The sequence below is a fragment of the Eleginops maclovinus genome, chromosome 4 (genome assembly GCF_036324505.1).
Source record: "Eleginops maclovinus isolate JMC-PN-2008 ecotype Puerto Natales chromosome 4, JC_Emac_rtc_rv5, whole genome shotgun sequence".
Lineage (NCBI taxonomy): Eukaryota > Metazoa > Chordata > Actinopteri > Perciformes > Eleginopidae > Eleginops > Eleginops maclovinus.
The window spans coordinates 2,112,221-2,131,590 of NC_086352.1; the positions used below are offsets into that span (position 1 = coordinate 2,112,221).

Consider the following 19,370-nt stretch of genomic DNA (forward strand, 5'->3'; position numbering starts at 1 on the left):
AAGCTTGTTAGCACACCAGCTAACGTTAACCTCAGTGAGTTGTGTAGCCTAGCTACAGCTTTACAGTTCAAAATCAGGTTTCAAGCAGCTGTGTCGACTTGTTGTGTTGTTGTTGTTGTTGTTGTTGTTGTTGTTGTGACAACGCTTCTTCTTTTTTGAAAGTTGTGCAGCTCCTCCCCGGGGCTTTCCCTCACCCCGTGTCTTGGCTGTCATTACCAGGCACAACCCTTTTCACACTACAGGATTTGGACTCGCCGACAGGTCCAGATATTTAGTTTGCTAGATATCAGTCGGGCGTCGGGGAGGCGTCGGGGAGTCTCTCACCTCGCTCTTGAGCAGTTCACACTTCAACGATCAAACGCCGACTGCCGAGCGCCGATTTAGCGCCGACGCACATTTCCGTCTCGTAAACAGTCGTCGCCTTTCAGAATGGCCGATGCCATGTCCGAGCGACGGATCTTGAATTCCGAATGCTCGTGGAATGTTTGTGAAGTTTTCGTAACTTTTCAGAATTCTTAGAATTATGGGTAATCACATTTCTCGAAGAAGACAATCAACATGGCGACCGAACAAGGGTCAGGTCTTGCTCCGCTGGCGGAAGAAGCACAGCCAGGACCTTCTCAGGACTGTAACACTGTCCTCCACTCAGCTGAGGAGAGTCTAAGTTGCATTAAGAATTAGTAAGAGTGAGTAGAGTAAAGTAAAGTCTTCGGATAGGTAGGAGCTTTCTCCAGTTTCCACCGCTCCTAATACTAGTTGTAGTACGTTATACCCGGGCTCTTCTTCAGCTCGGAGTGTAACAGGATTTTTGGGTTTGTGCAAGGAGGCGAAGATAAAACCTGCTTGGTTTCTGGTGTTCTGTTGTTGTGCTTGACTGGATGAACATTATGAATGTTTTGTTCCGTTCTCTCTCTCAGACTCACTGACTGACTGACTCCCTAATCCACCAACACCCGGCTTTTATTGTCATGTCTTATGCGTCTTAGAAAGACAGCAGACGCTCGCCCAGCATAGCAGACAATAGGAACTGCATCTGACACTTGTCATCTACATGGCATCACATTGATATGCGGCCTGAGTAAAGTGTCAGGGTTTACATACAGATTAATTCTGCATGTTGATTGTCTTCTTCGAGAAATGTAAGAAAACTTCACTCACTACCTGCCGTGAGCTTCACTGCGCCTTGTTGTTGCTGTTTACATTCCTCCATCAGCTGATGAGGAGGTGGCTGGTGATGGTACAGGAACACATTCCTGCCCTCTGAAATAACTGCACAATAATTCCCCTCTCACTGCTCCATAGCCTCTCTGTTAACTGGACCTACAGTGGACCTTCCAAAGTGTTTCCCTGTTGTTTTGACATTAGACAGGTCAATATGAGTGTATGAACTATGGTAGGTTTGAAAACTATGGAACTTGTCTGCTGTATGCAATAGCCAATGAAAGAAAATAGGCGGAGATATGGGCCAATCTGAAGTCTCCGTCAGTGGCCAAGCTTTATTATTATTCATGACTGCGCCCACTTGGTCTGTAACCGCCCATAGAACTTTTGACAGAACCAGGCAGAACGAAATCCGGTGTTTTTAATGCCAGAACAGAACTTCTACACTGCATGCCTTGCCCCAGAATGTTGATTTGAGGGATACATGGCTACAGGTCATTTTTGAAGAATACCAGAACACTATGGTCCCAGAACAGTCCTGTGTTTGTCGCACTTTGAAGAAGAGGACTTCCTCAACTTTGGGGGAATACAAGAGGCTTTGTATCAAAGTTGGTTTTGAAAGTGGAACTGTGCCATCACGGCGGTCGCCAACCGTTTCACCTGCAGGAAGTATACCACTTTTATTGGACTGTTTGGAGTTGCACTCAGTCTATTTGGTCAATGCTAGCATGAACAGTCAATGTAGAACTAGCTAGAAGCTAGTTATCATATCTGGTCAGAATAAGCAGCTAGCAACTACACCGTCTAACATAACTCCATTTCAGGAAGCTAAACGTACCGCCGCAGAAATATCCAGATATGGTTGGTGGAGAACAAGAACAGCCCAACGCAAAGTATTTCTGATTCAGCTGAGGTGACGAGAGCAATGGTCAACCTTTTACTAACAGTGTTGACATGACCTCCACGTGGATTCACCATGACCTTTGCTACTCCAAGACCCGGGGATTCGCCATGACAGCAGCTGCGGCAAATTAGGATTAGTTTGTAAGAATAATTGATACATACCTATCTGAGATAATCTACCCATGCAAGGTCTGTAAATATCATAGTTTCAGCACAAAATGTGACACGGAACAGGAGGTTGACAGATGGGTTCTCATCTGTAGCGCTTATCCAATCAGGGCAAAGCTTATGTACATATTGAATATGCATGAGACAAGCAGCCTTTTCTCTACCAGGCTTTTCATAGACTTTAGAATGGCATGAAATAAGCGATCCAAGGCATTTCCCACAAACTCGATCAGAGGACATCAGAGTTTAACACAATATCCATGAAATAGGTGTGGAACGGGACCTTCGACACGCACACTGTATCCTACTCTTATATTATATGTTATCTAATATTCCATTACGTTGCATTTACTATCTGTATACTTCTTATTCCTAATGTTTTGCTTCATGTTGTATTGTATTTGGCTGTGGTAGTGAGTACATTTGGTATTTCTGATTCTGATTCTGATCAGCAGGGTTTGCTTGTTAAAATACTGTGTAAATATTCATTCAAACATGATGTATCCCTACGCCCGAGCTGAGCAGCACAAGTGTTCTTTGCTCCAGTAAACCTTTGCAATAAAACAGTTTCTGATTGTGAAATGCTCGAGCCTGTGCTCACATCCGTCCATAAACCTCGTTAGAGTTAACACTCTGCAGGGGTAACTGCAGGAGATTTAACGCCACTTATTTATCGTTTAACTGGATTGAGTGAAACAGCCTCAACTTGTTTTCTGCAGTCTTGTAAAAGTTGGGTTGATATGGCAGCAACTCAGTGAGGGCACATTAAGGAAAAGCCCACCGTGTTTCTTTCAATGGGAAACAAAGTGAGCATAAACACAGACACAAGCTGGTTTCTGTGCAGCTTTGACTAGAATCATAAAGGGAATCGTATTTTCTCTCAGATTATGTTTGCAGTTTCAACGTTTGCAATGTTTCTGATGTAAATGAACAGAAAACACGGATTCTAAAAACCAACTCTCTCCACCAGGCTGTCAGGAGGAGGAACTCTCCCCTCCTTCCCACCTCTCTCCCCTCCCTCCCACTAGACCTGGACTTTAACATCCCCCCCACCCACTCCCCAGACACACACACACACACACACACACACACACACACACACACACACACACACACACACACACACACACACACACACACACACATATTCATCCTCATACATTTGAAGTGACTTTATTTCTGTGTTGTTTTGTAAATATTGACTGTTTTTATTTATGTCTTTTAATGTGTGCACGTGTGTGTGTGTGTGTGTGTGTGTGTGTGTGTGTGTGTGTGTGTGTGTGTGTGTGTGTGTGTGTGTGTGTGTGTGTGTGTGTGTGTGTGTGTGTGTGTGTGTGTGTGTGTGTGTGTGTGTGTGTGTGTATGTTGACTATGCATGTGTATATACAGCCGTGGGAAAAATTAAGAGACCCCTTCAGCATCATCAGTTCCTCTTGTTTTGTATAGGTACGTCTTTTGAGTTAGATGTTTTATTTATTGTATTCTATAAAATACTGGAGTTGTGTGTCAGTGTTGGGATTCAACACACACTGGAATGGCTGCCATACACGTAGAGATGAAGATTTAAGAAATATTGAGTGGTCTCTTTCCCGCGGCTGTATAATTAGGTGTGTATTTATATACATACTTTATATATATTTGTATATTTCTACTTTTTTATTCCTCTGGATTGTTGGGAACAGTATTTCGTCCGCTCCTCCGTACACACAAACTGAAGATTGACAACAATGTTAAATTGACTTTGTTGGAAGAAAGATGGTAATTGATTGATTTTCGGTAACGTAATTAAAGGCATTTCAGCCCTTGATGTGTTTCTTATCGTCACCTGATCGAATTCACGTCCACTAACGCTCCCTAACACTGATGTTTTCATGTGACCAGTGAGTAATATTGAGGCTGAGCAAACTTAGTTGGAGCAAACTAAACTGGGCCAATTCCACAGCTAAGTGCAGCGCCGCTTGTTAAACGGACAGCTTGTGTTGGAACAGTCTGCGCTGATGATCCAGGGAAATGTTCAGATGTCCCGCTCAGTTTCCCGACAGAGATGTTCCACTCATTCATGGCTTGAAGTATTTACAGCGCAGCAGTCTGCTCTCCCTGTGACGGAGCCTCCCGCAGGACGGCATTACGGCTAATGGGGGAGATATGGCCAAACAGATGGAGCTGGCAGGAACGCAGATCCGTCCGACGTCTCTTTGAGATGGCTTTCTGCTGGCTGGTTTGGCAGTTTATTGTACAGAGTTTGATGATTTTGGGGATTTAATCATTTCCCTCTTAGATTTACTGCACTTTGTGAGCCAAGTCCTAAACTACATGGTGTCGTTTGTTCAGAACTAGGAGGCAGAGGAACAGTTTTCTGCAGAAGTGTGATGTGCTCTGTGGTCAAAAGAAGAAGCACTGCCTCTGATTTCACTTTTTCATTCTGAAAATGTTTAATATTTCATAATCAAGTGTCCATTTGTTTCCCAGTGATACAGAACAAAGAGATACTTGGTTAGTGAAGAAGGAAACACAAACACACACAGTTCAGCCCTGACAGCAGGAATGGTAGCACACATATTGACTATAAAGTACGGTGGCCCACAGGTGCAGACAAAGGAATAGCCTTTATACAGCTATTTACATAAACCGCTCTGCAGTTTGAAGTCTCTCTCATCTGAGTTAATTGTCAAAATCCCAATGAATTCCTGCTTTGGGAATTAAAGCACCTTTTTCATTTTGATATGCTGGCATACACTCAGGGTCAGTCCACCAAAAACCCAACTGTGCTGATTGTTTTACTTTCATTCAAGAGGTTTAACTCCTTCAATAGGAACATTATGTAAACTAAAACAGTCGAAGCTTCTCCAACAAGAACCAACAGGAAACACATATTTTCTCTCGGTTGATACACACACTTTCAAACTGTTCACATTTACATGAAACCCCATCACAACGACCTGGTTAGGGTCAGAAGAAATCTTGGCTTGAAATAAGTCGATGTGTTTTAGGTGAAACTAACCCTTTAAAGCTCTTCTGAAAGGCACGAAGGAAAGGTTCGTCTGACAGCCATCTGTCCGAACACACTACAGAAGCTCTTCGTAGCACATATACACAACTGATCGCACTGAGGCAGGATTCCTGATACGTGGCACAACTTGTGTTTCAATGCAAAGTCCCTGAAAGGAGTGGAGAGGAAAGACGCCCGGCACAGAAAGTAGGAAAAGTGAGTGGCTTTGTACAAAAGAGGAGTTTGAGTGCAAGGGAAGTAATTGAAGATGATTCCTGTGATACCAGGTTATTTTATATCTTAGTCACCTTGTGTCTCCTTTCATTTTGTAGGAAAACCTTTTCTCACATACCTCAATGGTGAACAGAATGGAAGTAAATGGGGCCACATTTAACAAACTATATCGAAAATCTGAATCGGTTTTATAAGAAGGTTTTTACAAGGAATTTCATTTTGTGTATGTGGCGCAAAACAAAGACATAGGAGCAAAACAATGTATAATCAAAATAGAACTAGAGCAGCTATTTCAAAAACTACGTTAAGACAATGATAACACATGAATCAACTGAGTACAGTCAAATGTAATATGACAAATACATCTGCCCTATCCAAAGTGGAGAGCTGTGCTGATTGAGAAGAGGTAGTGTGGAGAGGAAACGTGCAACGTGTGCAGGATTTACAATTTTAAAAGAGCGTGATGATGAACGCTTTTCTGGGTGGATAAAAGTCAGTGTCAGTGGGGGTCCCGGGTCTCAAGAGTATTTAAGAGTATTTAAAGTATCTGGGGAGGGTCTACTTTTACAATTCATGCAGGATATCCATGTCTCATTTCACCTTGGAGGCATGTGAGGAAAACGTTTTCTTGAAGAGATCAAGGCTGGAGGAAGAAAACATCGAGTGAGGTCAAAATTCTGAGATTAAAAACCGCAGTGAGAAAAAGTCAGAATCCCGACTTTGATTTCCAAATGATAAGAAAAAGGATTTTGACTTTTTTCACAAAATCCATTAAAAAAGTCTGAATTTTGAGGAAGAAAAGTTAAACATTTGAGAAAAAGTCAGAAATGTTTCTATAATTTCACAATGATTTAAAAAAACAACTCAATTTATTAAAGTGATTAAAGTCAAAACCCTGAGTAAAAAGTCAGGATTCTTTTCTCTGTATTTCTTATGAAGAGGATTTAGATTTTTTTCACCAAATTCTGAGAAAAGTCGGAATCATCCAAAACAAGTTATGAATTTGACTTTTTTCAAAAATGATTAGAAATACTGCGTTTTTCTGAGATTGAACTTTAATCTCCAGAACAAATTATTCTGTGAAAAAAGTCTGAATTCTGATTTAGAGCAAAGACTTTCAATCAACTTTTTTCACTGCTGGTCGGATCTCCAAAAACACTTCCCACGTGGCCCATAGACATATTCCTGTCCAGGCTGAAAGTGATGTCCTAAAAAGCACCAAACTTCCTCTGTGAAGTTCTCCTCTTGGCATGGAGACCAAATAATCCCAGAGATTCTGCCACTCCTCTTATGATCCCCTTTATCCCAGTCTCAATGGATGCTCGGTGCCACCAGGTATCCGTTAAAGGTGATGTAAACATCCACGTTGTCGCTGTACACGGCGTTCTCCCGCTCCCTCTTGTAGAGTCGGACCCAGACCTCGTCGTTGAGAGCCAGGTCCATCATGACGCTCTGGCTCTGCATGATGGACCTCTCGCTGGGCTGCGCGTACAGGATCACCTGCTCCTTGTCGTTGTGCATCAGGTGCAGGTACGTCTCCTTGAAGTTCCAGGTGTGGATGTTCACGTTGAAGAAGTAGATCCCGGGAACGTAGCAGTAGAACTTCCCCTTGAACATGTTGAAGTGCTCGTACAGGTTGACGAACTCCGTGTCAAACACCAGCGCCTGGTAGTAGTCCACGCTGTGCAGGGATTTACGGCGTCCCACCGAGAAGGAGGACTGAGGGATCTTACAGGCGTCTCCCGGGACGCCCGGCTGGCCTTTGGTGCCTTTAGGGCCCAAGGGTCCTCGGTTGCCTAGAGGTCCCTCTAAACCAGGTTTCCCGGGGGTACCCTTATCGCCTCGGTCTCCTTTATCACCTGTGAGGATGAGAAGAGACAGGTGAGAGGTGCAGACAGGAACATTGGGGGGATGGCTGAAATGTTGTTCTTGACCAAACTCTTTTTGGCACAGATTTCTTACTGGTTTTACTTCTACTTAAGTTAAGAGAGGTTCATCGTTCATCATTCTAATGGATTTTGCTGAAAACACTAACTAAGTTTAACGCTCAATATAGGATTTTCTGCCACTAGGGTTCTTTGATTATCAAACCGATAACAACAGACGGAATTTGATGGCACAGTAATCACATCGTAAGACGTTTTTGTGTTTTAAATATCAATGTTTTTCTGGTGGACGATGGCCTACAAGCGTAAAGCTAACAATAGCTCAGCTCGTCTTTAATCTAGAGATAGAAATTCAGTCCTACTTTAAAGAGTCCTCTCCTGCTGATGTTCAGGTGTATATCAGTATGTAGTGTCTCTACTTTAAAGAGTCCTCTCCTGCTGATGTTCAGGTGTATATCAGTATGTAGAGTCTCTACTTTAAAGAGTCCTCTCCTGCTGATGTTCAGGTGTATATCAGTATGTAGAGTCTCTACTTTAAAGAGTCCTCTCCTGCTGATGTTCAGGTGTATATCAGTATGTAGAGTCTCTACTTTAAAGAGTCCTCTCCTGCTGATGTTCAGGTGTATATCAGTATGTAGAGTCTCTACTTTAAAGAGTCCTCTCCTGCTGATGTTCAGGTGTATATCAGTATGTAGTGTCTCTACTTTAAAGAGTCCTCTCCTGCTGATGTTCAGGTGTATATCAGTATGTAGAGTCTCTACTTTAAAGAGTCCTCTCCTGCTGATGTTCAGGTGTATATCAGTATGTAGTGTCTCTACTTTAAAGAGTCCTCTCCTGCTGATGTTCAGGTGTATATCAGTATGTAGAGTCTCTACTTTAAAGAGTCCTCTCCTGCTGATGTTCAGGTGTATATCAGTATGTAGAGTCTCTACTTTAAAGAGTCCTCTCCTGCTGATGTTCAGGTGTATATCAGTATGTAGTGTCTCTACTTTAAAGAGTCCTCTCCTGCTGATGTTCAGGTGTATATCAGTATGTAGAGTCTCTACTTTAAAGAGTCCTCTCCTGCTGATGTTCAGGTGTATATCAGTATGTAGTGTCTCTACTTTAAAGAGTCCTCTCCTGCTGATGTTCAGGTGTATATCAGTATGTAGTGTCCTTACTTAAAAAAGTCCTCTCCTGCTGTTATTTCCCCAGGCGCTGACGTAGCGCTGCTCTCAAGTGACTGTTTTATATATTAAGGTCCATGTGGCTGCTCTTTTGTCTAGGATCAACAGTTAGGCACCTCTGGGTCACGTAAACCACACAGGAAGAAGCCTCCCTTGCGTCCTGGAAACCGGAGGTAAACAGCAATGATCCTCTGGACAGATGCTAAATTATCTGCCCACCTCTGACCACACTCAGCACCACCTCCACACTGTGAGAACTTGGATGGACTGACTGCAAAGGCCAGATCTAACAGTGTGCATTTTGTAACTGCACCGAAGCCGTGTAAATGGGATTTAATGCTGTCAGTGATGTCAAATCTGTGTGGGTTCAGGGTCTCTTATAGTCCATGACCGTGGGTTCTGCATTCTCTTGGAAGATTTGGCTCTTTAAAAACCAGATTGGCTGAGTGACTGAGATCCTGAAAGTCTTAATCCAATCATCGCAGCTTTGTGGAAACACTCACACACACATTTAATGCAGAGTGTGTTGTTCTCCAGTGGGTAGAAAAAGAAAAAGGAGTGTGTGTTGCAAGAACACAACTGCCTACATCTTCCTGGATGACAACAATGCATATGTTTCTGTGTGTGTGTGTGTGTGTGTGTGTGTGTGTGTGTGTGTGTGTGTGTGTGTGTGTGTGTGTGTGTGTGTGTGTGTGTGTGTGTGTGTGTGTGTGTGTGTGTGTATGTCTGTGTGTTTACGCCACATATGCTTGTTCAGTGCCAGTATCTGATGAGACCGGCCTTATTGCACAGCTGCAGTACAGTTACACTGTTATATAATGCTGCATTGCCTCGTGTGTACAGAAAGGTAACAACTATACCAATAACTACAGTACTCCCATCATACCCAGCAGTAACTCCCTGTGTGCACTGGGTTAGCAGCTCTAAAGTGTACGGAGGCCGACAGGTGCAACGGCCCAAAACACTTCCATTAGGAGAAACAAATTCCAGAAACAACGATTTAGAAAAACTTCAGAAAACATCTAGAGAACATTCAGCAGAGGAAACATGAGCAGTTTACTGAAAGCTGCAGAAACCAAACGCTGCAAGAAGCTCCAACACAACGGAGACCAGGGGACACTAAAGAGAGACGCACACAGCTGGAGACCAGGGGACACTAAAGAGAGACGCACACAGCTGGAGACCAGGGGACACTAAAGAGAGACGCACACAGCTGGAGACCAGGGGACACTAAAGAGAGACGCACACAGCTGGAGACCAGGGGACACTAAAGAGAGACGCACACAGCTGGAGACCAGGGGACACTAAAGAGAGACGCACACAGCTGGAGACCAGGGGACACTAAAGAGAGACGCACACAGCTGGAGACCAGGGGACACTAAAGAGAGACGCACACAGCTGGAGACCAGGGGACACTAAAGAGAGACGCACACAGCTGGAGACCAGGGGACACTAAAGAGAGACGCACACAGCTGGAGACCAGGGGACACTAAAGAGAGACGCACACAGCTGGAGACCAGTGGACACTGAAGAGAGAGGCACACAGCTGGAGACCAGGGGACACTAAAGAGAGACACACACAGCTGGAGACCAGGGGACACTAAAGAGAGACGCACACAGCTGGAGACCAGGGGACAGTAAAGAGAGACGCACACAGCTGGAGACCAGGGGACACTAAAGAGAGACGCACACAGCTGGAGACCAGGGGACACTAAAGAGAGACGCACACAGCTGGAGACCAGGGGACAGTAAAGAGAGACGCACACAGCTGGAGACAAGGGGAAACTAAAGAGAAACGCACACAGCTGGAGACCAGGGGACACTATAGAGAAACGCACACAGCTGGAGACAAGGGGACACTGAGGAGAGACGCACACAGCTGGAGACAAGGGCACACTAAAGAGAGACGCACACAGCTGGAGACCAGGGGACACTAAAGAGTGATGCACACAGCTGGAGACCAGGGGACACTAAAGAGAGACGCACACAGCTGGAGACCAGGGGACACTAAAGAGAGACGCACACAGCTGGAGACCAGGGGACACTAAAGAGAGACGCACACAGCTGGAGACCAGGGGACACTAAAGAGAGACGCACACAGCTGGAGACCAGGGGACACTAAAGAGAGACGCACACAGCTGGAGACCAGGGGACACTAAAGAGAGACGCACACAGCTGGAGACCAGGGGACACTAAAGAGAGACGCACACAGCTGGAGACAAGGGGACACTAAAGAGAGACGCACACAGCTGGAGACAAGGGGACACTAAAGAGAGACGCACACAGCTGGAGATCAGGGGACACTAAAGAGAGACGCACACAGCTGGAGACAAGGGGACACTAAAGAGAGACGCTCACAGCTGGAGACAAGGGGACACTAAAGAGAGACTCACACAGCTGGAGACAAGGGGACACTAAAGAGAGACGCACACAGCTGGAGACAAGGGGACACTAAAGAGAGACGCACACAGCTGGAGATCAGGGGACACTAAAGAGAGACGCACACAGCTGGAGACCAGGGGACACTAAAGAGAGACGCACACAGCTGGAGATCAGGGGACACTAAAGAGAGACGCACACAGCTGGAGACAAGGGGACACTAAAGAGAGACGCACACAGCTGGAGTCCAGGGGACACTAAAGAGAGACGGACACAGCTGGAGACCAGGGGACACTAAAGAGAGACGCACACAGCTGGAGACCAGGTGACACTAAAGAGAGACGCACACAGCTGGAGACCAGGGGACACTAAAGAGAGATGCACACAGCTGGAGATCAGGGGACACTAAAGAGAGACGCACACAGCTGGAGACCAGGGGACACTAAAGAGAGACGCACACAGCTGGGACCGGAGCGCTGGGGGACATTCAGGATCTTAAAGCTGTCTCTGTCTCTGTCTCTGTCTCTGTCTCTGTCTCTGTCTCAGTTGTTGTTCTCCTGAAATGTTTTCTGGTCTTATTCTAACGATGTGATCACATGACTGCTTCTGTCGTCAATGCAGATATTGGACCCCTGGTTACTGGTCCCGATCATGACAGTCCCAAAAAATAGTCGCAGACAGAAAAATAACATTTGGGGACAAAAGGAGAAAGGGTTGAAGACAAAAATGGAAAATTATGAGAAAAGAAAATGTGGCAACAAAAACCTCATGAGCAAAAATAATGATTTAATGTTGGAAGCAACGTCGTGTTTGGAGCTCCTTGAAGCGTTTGGTTTATGCAGCTTTTAGTAAACACTGCTTTTCCCCCGTATGAGTGTCCCCAGACTCAGGGGTTGAAACCTCCCAAAACTAAAGGTTGAAGTTCCCTTTCTTCCAATTAAAGGCCTTTTCATTTTCAAAACCGACACCTTGAACAACAATTGAAGAGTTTGAGAGTATCCTGACTGGCTGCATCACCGCCTGGTATGGCAGTTGCACCGCCCTCAACCGTAAGACTCTACAGAGGGTGGTGAAAACTGCTCAGCACATCACCAGGACGGAGTTGCCATCCATGGAGGACCTCTACACCCAGCGGTGTAGGAAGAAGGCCGGTAGGATATTAAAGGACCCCCATCACCCCAGCAACAATCTGTTCTGTCTGCTGCCGTCTGGCAGACGGTACCCGCAGCATCCGGACCAAGACCACCAGACTCAGAGACAGTTTCATACCACAGGCTATAAGACTACTGAACTCCTGAGCTCTGTGAATGTCTACTCACATCTGTTTATAGTACACACATACATATATATATATATTATACACATCTGTCATACATATCTGTTTATAGTACACATATCTATATATTATACATATCTGCCATATACATCTGTTATACATAATATATGCATCTGTCCATACCTCCTCATTCCACAGTGTAACGTGTTTAAATACTCTCAATGTATTCCACATATGTATATATTTCACATCCTCAAATCTTTATTGTTGTTATTGTAAATATTCTTCTCTCTTTTTCACTATTTTATTTATCTTATCTGCACCATGTATGTTGAGTTGTTGGAGGAGCACGCGACATAAGATTTTCATTGCCAACATATACGCTGTATCTGCTGTGCATATGACCAATAAAACCTTGAAACCTTGAAACCTTGAAAGATTGCAAATGTTGATTTAGCTTGCAACAAATGTCTGATCCCTTACTGACAATGAAAGCACTGCACACCTCATTGGAAACGTTGTGGATTTTCCTGCTGAAGAAAACAGATGTAGTAGCCCTGCATGTCCATCATTTTCTTCCATGACAGTAGGAATGCGGTTCGGCAGTTTGGGGGTTGATCGCGGGTCGGAACAGACTTGTTCCGTTATCAAAGGATCGGCAGATAAAACGTGACGACACAAAGGTTGGACCGCTCGTCTTCAGTTGGCTGCTAAAGCTGGGATATCAGAGACACATGTTCTCACTGATCCCTCTCCAGCTGATACATCATACAGTCCTTTTTAGTCTTCAATCCCTTTTCTCTTGGCACTTTGTTCAAACGCTCTGTGTTTCCCCTTGGCTTAGAACACACACTTGAACTAACATATAAGGACGCATGAATGCATAATTATCATCCCGATATCTGACTCTGCTGTTCCTAAAGAGGTCGTATAAAAGATCTGACTGCAGGGATCAAGACATGCTCGGTGAAATTGATATTCCAGTCTATCTTTTGTGTTCAAAGACTGAAAGTCAACCCTGTAAGCTTACCCAGTTCACTGGAGCATTGCCATTTCTGGAAGCATTACTAAGTATGCAGAAACTCTTTGTTCGTTGTGATTTTCCTCACACTATCTTCACCTCACGGCTGCTTCACTGCAGTGTAACTGGTCCCCACAGGCTTGAATCCCAAAGTTCCCTCCTTCTGTAAATGACCCCCCTAACCCCACGTACACCTGACACCAAACAGAAGTAACATTCATCCTCAAAAGCTATGATTACAAGTGTTTTTCTTTCTCCTCGTTCTCTTTACTCCCTCTCGCTTCTGCAGCACAATGAAGCACGAACACAGACCTAACCCTCTTTGTTATTGTGTCACACACTCAGAAACACACAACAAACAGTTGAATGGAGCATGAATCAGAACCCTTGCTCGGTGTGTTATTGGGTTGTCTGGTTCCTTTAAAAATGTGGAAAACATATTGATTTTTTAAAGTGCCTCCATGTTGTTTCTAAGAGTTGAGTGCCCCTAATTTCCCTTTCAATTATTGGTTTTGTATCTCAATTTGACCATGAATGCACGAGTACGCTTCAACAGCGCTCTTCCTTTTCTACATGATTCCTCTCCTGAATAAATAGTCGCCTTGCCCGACACACAACCATCTGGAGAAGCAGAAGCTCAGATCTGAAACGTAGCTCGAAGCAGGACGATGGTAACACAGATATTTGAGATGAACATGCATCTGCAACACTGAAATGATGCTTGGGGAACTGCAAATATCACAGGAAGTATTATTCAACTTTATCGAAATGCTACTTGGTGGCTAACAGATGCTAACCGGGGCTCTGGTACCTTTGAGGATGGTCATGTTGATGACGGTGCGGACCTCAGGCATCTGGTACTGGGTCGTGCCTGCTGGCGGCTCTGGGTACTCGCAGCAGCGTCTGCAAAGTCTGGTGGGGGATCTGGACGGGGAGGGGACGCAGCAGACCAGAGGGAGGAGCAAGAGCAGCCTCAAACACACCGCCAACATGGCTGTCACAACCTGGGGGGGGGGAGCAGAAAGGAAGAAGGGTAAAGTTAGGCTGCATTCACATGACTCTGAGGGGGGAGTCACACCTAAAAGTCGGTTTTAGTTTTCCAACTTGACTATTTTGCTTACATAAGAGGTCAACACGGACATGATTGATCAGTCAGGTGTTTGTAATGCTGTTATATTATTATGCTATGAGCTCCTCCTCTGATGTCTCCCTATATTTAAATGAATACGCTGGAGAAAGGAAACATTTCAGGCACTTCCACCATGCAAAAGACAAATCCAGACTCTGCTCAAAGTCTCTCCGGCTCAGCTGACACACATTCGGCCTAATTAACAACCAAGGGATGACTGTGGCGTCTGAGTGGGGTCCTCTTTCATCCAGAATGTTGCTGGTTTCGATGCAGTCAACATGTGGATGTATCCTTAGGCAAGATCCTGAACCCTGAGTTGCTCCCGATGGCCAACGCTGTGTGTGTGTGTGTGTGTGTGTGTGTGTGTGTGTGTGTGTGTGTGTGTGTGTGTGTGTGTGTGTGTGTGTGTGAGTGTGTGTGTGTGAGTGTGTGTTAGTGTGTGTGTGTGTGTGTGTGAGTGTGTGTGTGTTAGTGTGTGTGTGTGTGAGTGTCTGAGTGTCTGAGTGTTAGCTTCCCTTGAGCAAGTGGTGCTGCTCTGCATTAATGAGGTGTGAATGGTTGAATGACTCGTAGTATGTCAAGCTTTGAGGGGTCCAGAAGACCTGGTGAAGATGCTGTGGTTCCTTATTACACAGTATTATTAAACAGTTACAGGAAAGGCTCCAAACGGCAGGCTGTGCTGGGTTGTGCCTATTCGCTTCCAGAGGTGGGGAGGGCAGGCTTACTGACTGCTTGGTGTCTCACTTGTGGTCAAACATACAGTACATGTGTCAAGTTCAGTGGTAGCAAAAGCGCTAATTGGCTACTAGTTCACCAGTCGCTATAACAGGAGAAGAAAACATTTCTTGGCACATAAATGGTTTGAAGGCTTGAGTGTGAGTCACAGTCACCCACACTGACCCGCCCAAAGCGCTCCTGGGTTTGGTTCATCTGGACTAAATAAGGCTGGTGTTAAAGCTCCCTGAAACCCATCATCATATAACGAGTCTCCTCCAGAGAAACATCTGCAAAGTCTCAAATAAATCTCGTCCTAAAAACAACCATAACCAACATTTTGGGGTTTTTTTGTTTTGTAGAACACATTCCTGTGGGGAAGAGGCCAGGTTTCAGGACGTTGCATAACAATAACAGTAGCGCTGTAGAGAAGATTTAGCACTAATGTACAACAATCAGACAAAGACAAATCTGTTGTAAACATAGAGACATCGAGGCGTGCTCCACTTCTAATGTCTGTCAGACGTTGAAGGGTTTCTTGGAATTACAGGAAACCACTAATTAGACCATGCGAGGAAAGCTGAAATACCAGCGTGCGGTAACTCCTGGAGTACACAGACTGATCTACCCTTTGAATAACAGGGAGAGAATCTACAGATGTGGGGGAGATGTGGCCTTCCTGTGGCCCCCCCCCCATACGTATACAATCACCTACAGGTCCTGATTGGATGTGACAACCTGAGCATACGCTTTGAATTCTCTCCGCCTGAGTCACAGCCAGAGACACCTTCAAATACATTTCCAAGGATGAAACCCAGATCTGCACACCTTGACCTCCAGCTGTTCTCTCTGACACACTTTCCTGCAACCAACCAAACATTTTTAAAACCTGACAAAAGTCACAAGAGTTACGTGTGACTACCCTGAGATCTGGTAAGGGTGCCACCTGGGCGGGAGGTGTTCGAGAGACCAACATGGAGACCGAGAGGGAGAACCAGGACCAGGTGGAGGGATTCTATCTCTACGCTGGCCTGGAGAATCCCCCAGTCAGGGCTGGTTGATGTGGAAAGGGACAGTTGGGGCCCTCTGCTGGTAGTGCTACCGTCACGACCCGACTCGGATAAGCGGTAGAAGATCTATAGACGGATTTGATACCTTCATTACGTGTGATTATTTAGAATTACAGAACACATCAGAGGATCCTTATACCCAGAATGCCTTTTGTCAATCTGAATGCATATGTTTCTAGCAATGGATAATCCTGGGGGGATTCAACCTCCAACCCACCGAGTCAGATAAGACAAAACTAGCTCAAAAAGTAAAGAATTTTAGCATTTCTCTAAGCATCCTCACAAGACCCGATGTACGGATGTTTGCTATGATGTGTGTTTGCAATATTAATCACATACTGAGCAGTTTTAATGTCTTGTCCGGTTGTAGATGTGTTTTTGATTGCACAAGCTGCCTTTCTGCCACTTAGATAAAGGCAGGGTTAAAGTTACAATGGGTTTTTAGAATTGTTTCGCATAAAGCAGCAAGGTGGAGCATTTGACACCCAAAGAGACAATGACTTTCCTGAGGAGGAGACCAAAACTAGAGCTAAAAGGTGGAATTAACTCTGCTTGCCAGTGGAAAATATAGTATTAATAGGTTTTAGACACTGTCACATTGGCTTTCCTTTTCAGAGGCAGTCTTCAGATGTGTCACTGTGTTTCCCAGCTCGTCCCTAACAGTGGGTATGCTGGTCAGGCAGTGGTGTGCTGAAAACAGCAGCAGGGTGATGTGGGAAATGCAGTCGGTGAGAGAGGAATTTGAAGACCATGCAACCAAAACAATCAGCAGATAAATCCTGGAGGTCTGCTCCATCTTATCCTATTATTCCCTTCTTCTGTCTCGATATATCTCAGCTTCTATCTTTTCCTCTTCCATCCATGCCATCTACACTCACATTTAAGCTCTAAAATATCCACAAATATGTCACAACAATCCTCTAAAAAACAAGACGGGGAAGAGAAACAACAACCAAAGGAGGATAAGAGAGAAAAGCAAACGTCTGTGAGATAACACACAGAGATTCCCAGGGTTTTGTTCCGGCCCTGGATGAACGGTAACAGGGTTTGGGATGATGGATGGAGCGTGACTGTGAGAAAATGAAACGACTGGAGCTCTGCTGATAATATGATAAGTTACTATGTGAGTCCGCTCCACTATCACAGCCAGCCAGATGCCAGAGGATGTCCCTGCTCACTTATCTCAATGACATTTTAATATTCTTGACCCACAAACCCCGGATTATTCATCGACAGAAGCTCTTTGCAACCGACTTTACAAACTGTCAAAGCTTCACCAAATCATGGGAACCAGATGGTTGTTGCAGCTTGTTGTTGATAAACCTGATTACCTGGCTCTTTAGTGTTTCTTTCCCTTCCATCCGGTGTGTCCTATAGGTTTTAATGCCTGTAAAGGGTCTGCAAAGGCTAACATTCCCTGTCTTCCCATCAGAGGGAGTTTACATACACTCCATATGGTGGATAATCCTCAAAGGGGCCAATATTCGGTTGTCTTGCCCAGGTCTTGATCCAGTGTCCAGGTAGTGTAGTTTATTTCTTTGGGAGCCAATAATCCAAAAATTACAATCATAGTGTTACTTATTTTGCATTGCTGCCTCGCCTGTGGCTTACCCCGTTAAAAAAACATCTGATGCTCCACTCCCACCTCCACCTTTCTCCCATAAATACCTTCTCACCCGGAGACCAAAACATCCTTCAAAATAAAAGCATGAACAGCTTATTTTACTGTAAAAATGACACTTCTAAGACATTTGCTGCGAATAAAACCAGCCATAAAATACATGATTAGCTATTAAATAATATCAATGAATGCAAAGCTGCAACAGTTTACTTTCCACAGTCCTGCATGGATAATCCCTGCTGCAGCTCGGTCCAGTGTGGGTAGAACTACAGAAGTAAAAAGAAGGCTTCCAACGTTTCAGCCGTGCATCACATGAGCTGAAGCCAAATATTATTATATCATGACCTCGTGTGACCTCCTCACTCCTACTCCCCCTCTTCACCCCCCCCCCCAACCTGTGTGCAGCATGATAATAAACCGCGCGCTCCCCGCCTCTTAATAAAGCGTGCACACACATGCAACAGTCGTAATGAATCCAGTTAGGAAGCCACGTCTACAACCCCGAGCATCCGTCTATCATGCTGCTGCGGTCTGTATAAACCACACACACACACACACACACACACACACACACACACACACACACACACACACACACACACACACACACACACACACACACACACACACACACACACACACACACACACACACACAGCGTGCACAGAGGGTATTAATGAGCCGGTGCTCTCGGAGAAACTTTACCAGAAATTTGCTGAGTTGGCGACTTTTTAAAAACTCCTCGAGTGTCTGCACGCACCTCCGGCTTTTACTCCTTCAACTTCTGTTTGGTTTTAAAGCTCCTCAGGATGATTGTCATGCAGAGCCGTGTCGGTCATAGAGTCGTTGTCGGATTGGGTGTGTGTTTGTTTCTCTTACCTGGTGGGGTCCAGCTGAGGAGGAACAACCGGCTGCTGCTGTCAGGCTGAGAGGAGGAACTACTGAGGAGCAAACCTCTCTCTCTCTCTCTCTCTCTCTCTCTCTCTCACACACACACACACACACACACACACACACACACACACACACACACACACACACACACACACACACACACACACACACACACACACACACACACACACACACACACACACACACTTCCTACTCCCTCCCATGTGAAATAAGATCAAACCCTGTCTTCCTCTCCTCCTGTACTCCCCCTCCATTTACTCCCCATCCATCACTCTCACTTAAGCGTGTAAAGACAGCTTAGCTTTAAACACAGGTTTTATTACAGAGAGCATGAGGGACCTGTCACCGCCCGGACATAAAATCAGGTCAACGTGTCCATGAGTCTGGACTGAACTGCTTCTACTTCATTTGACTCATGCCTCCCAATTCTTCATGCCAAAAACAATAAGTACATGATGTCACTTCTCATAAACTCCCCCTGTAGCTGTTAAATCCCTCCTAAAGCTTCCCTTGTTATGCTGCCACTTCACTCCACTCTCGTCTGATTCCGTCTGTGCGTCAAGATCATTTAAAGAGGCCCTAGTCTGCTCCTTGGGGTTCTCCCTTTCCTGTAGGTTTATGTGCATGTATATATATATATATAGCTTTGGGTGTCACAGAAGAGGCACAAAATACACATGTGGACCTGCAAAGGAGCTTCTCTTCAAGAAGTCATTCTTAAAAAGTGAATCAGAGATA

The 19,370-nt window shown here is 45.0% G+C and overlaps 1 protein-coding gene across 7 annotated transcripts; it reads right to left on the reverse strand.

Annotated features, from left to right (window-relative positions):
- Positions 1 to 4,639: 4,639 nt before the first annotated feature.
- c1qtnf6b (C1q and TNF related 6b) lies at positions 4,640 to 18,698 on the reverse strand. Of its 7 annotated transcripts, XM_063880864.1 has the most exons (4): positions 17,708 to 17,916; positions 17,428 to 17,632; positions 13,995 to 14,187; positions 4,640 to 7,314 (listed from the first exon to the last, which is right to left on the reverse strand). In XM_063880864.1, exons 2-4 carry the CDS (start codon positions 17,455 to 17,457, stop codon positions 6,767 to 6,769), a joined length of 771 nt encoding a protein of 256 aa, XP_063736934.1. In that variant the 5' UTR covers positions 17,458 to 17,632; positions 17,708 to 17,916; the 3' UTR covers positions 4,640 to 6,766. The 7 variants fall into 7 exon arrangements, with proteins under 7 accessions (XP_063736934.1, XP_063736937.1, XP_063736936.1 ...); XM_063880867.1 differs by lacking the exons at positions 17,428 to 17,632; positions 17,708 to 17,916 and adding an exon at positions 18,597 to 18,698; XM_063880866.1 differs by lacking the exons at positions 17,428 to 17,632; positions 17,708 to 17,916 and adding an exon at positions 18,423 to 18,637.
- Between the last annotated feature and the right edge of the window lie 672 nt (positions 18,699 to 19,370).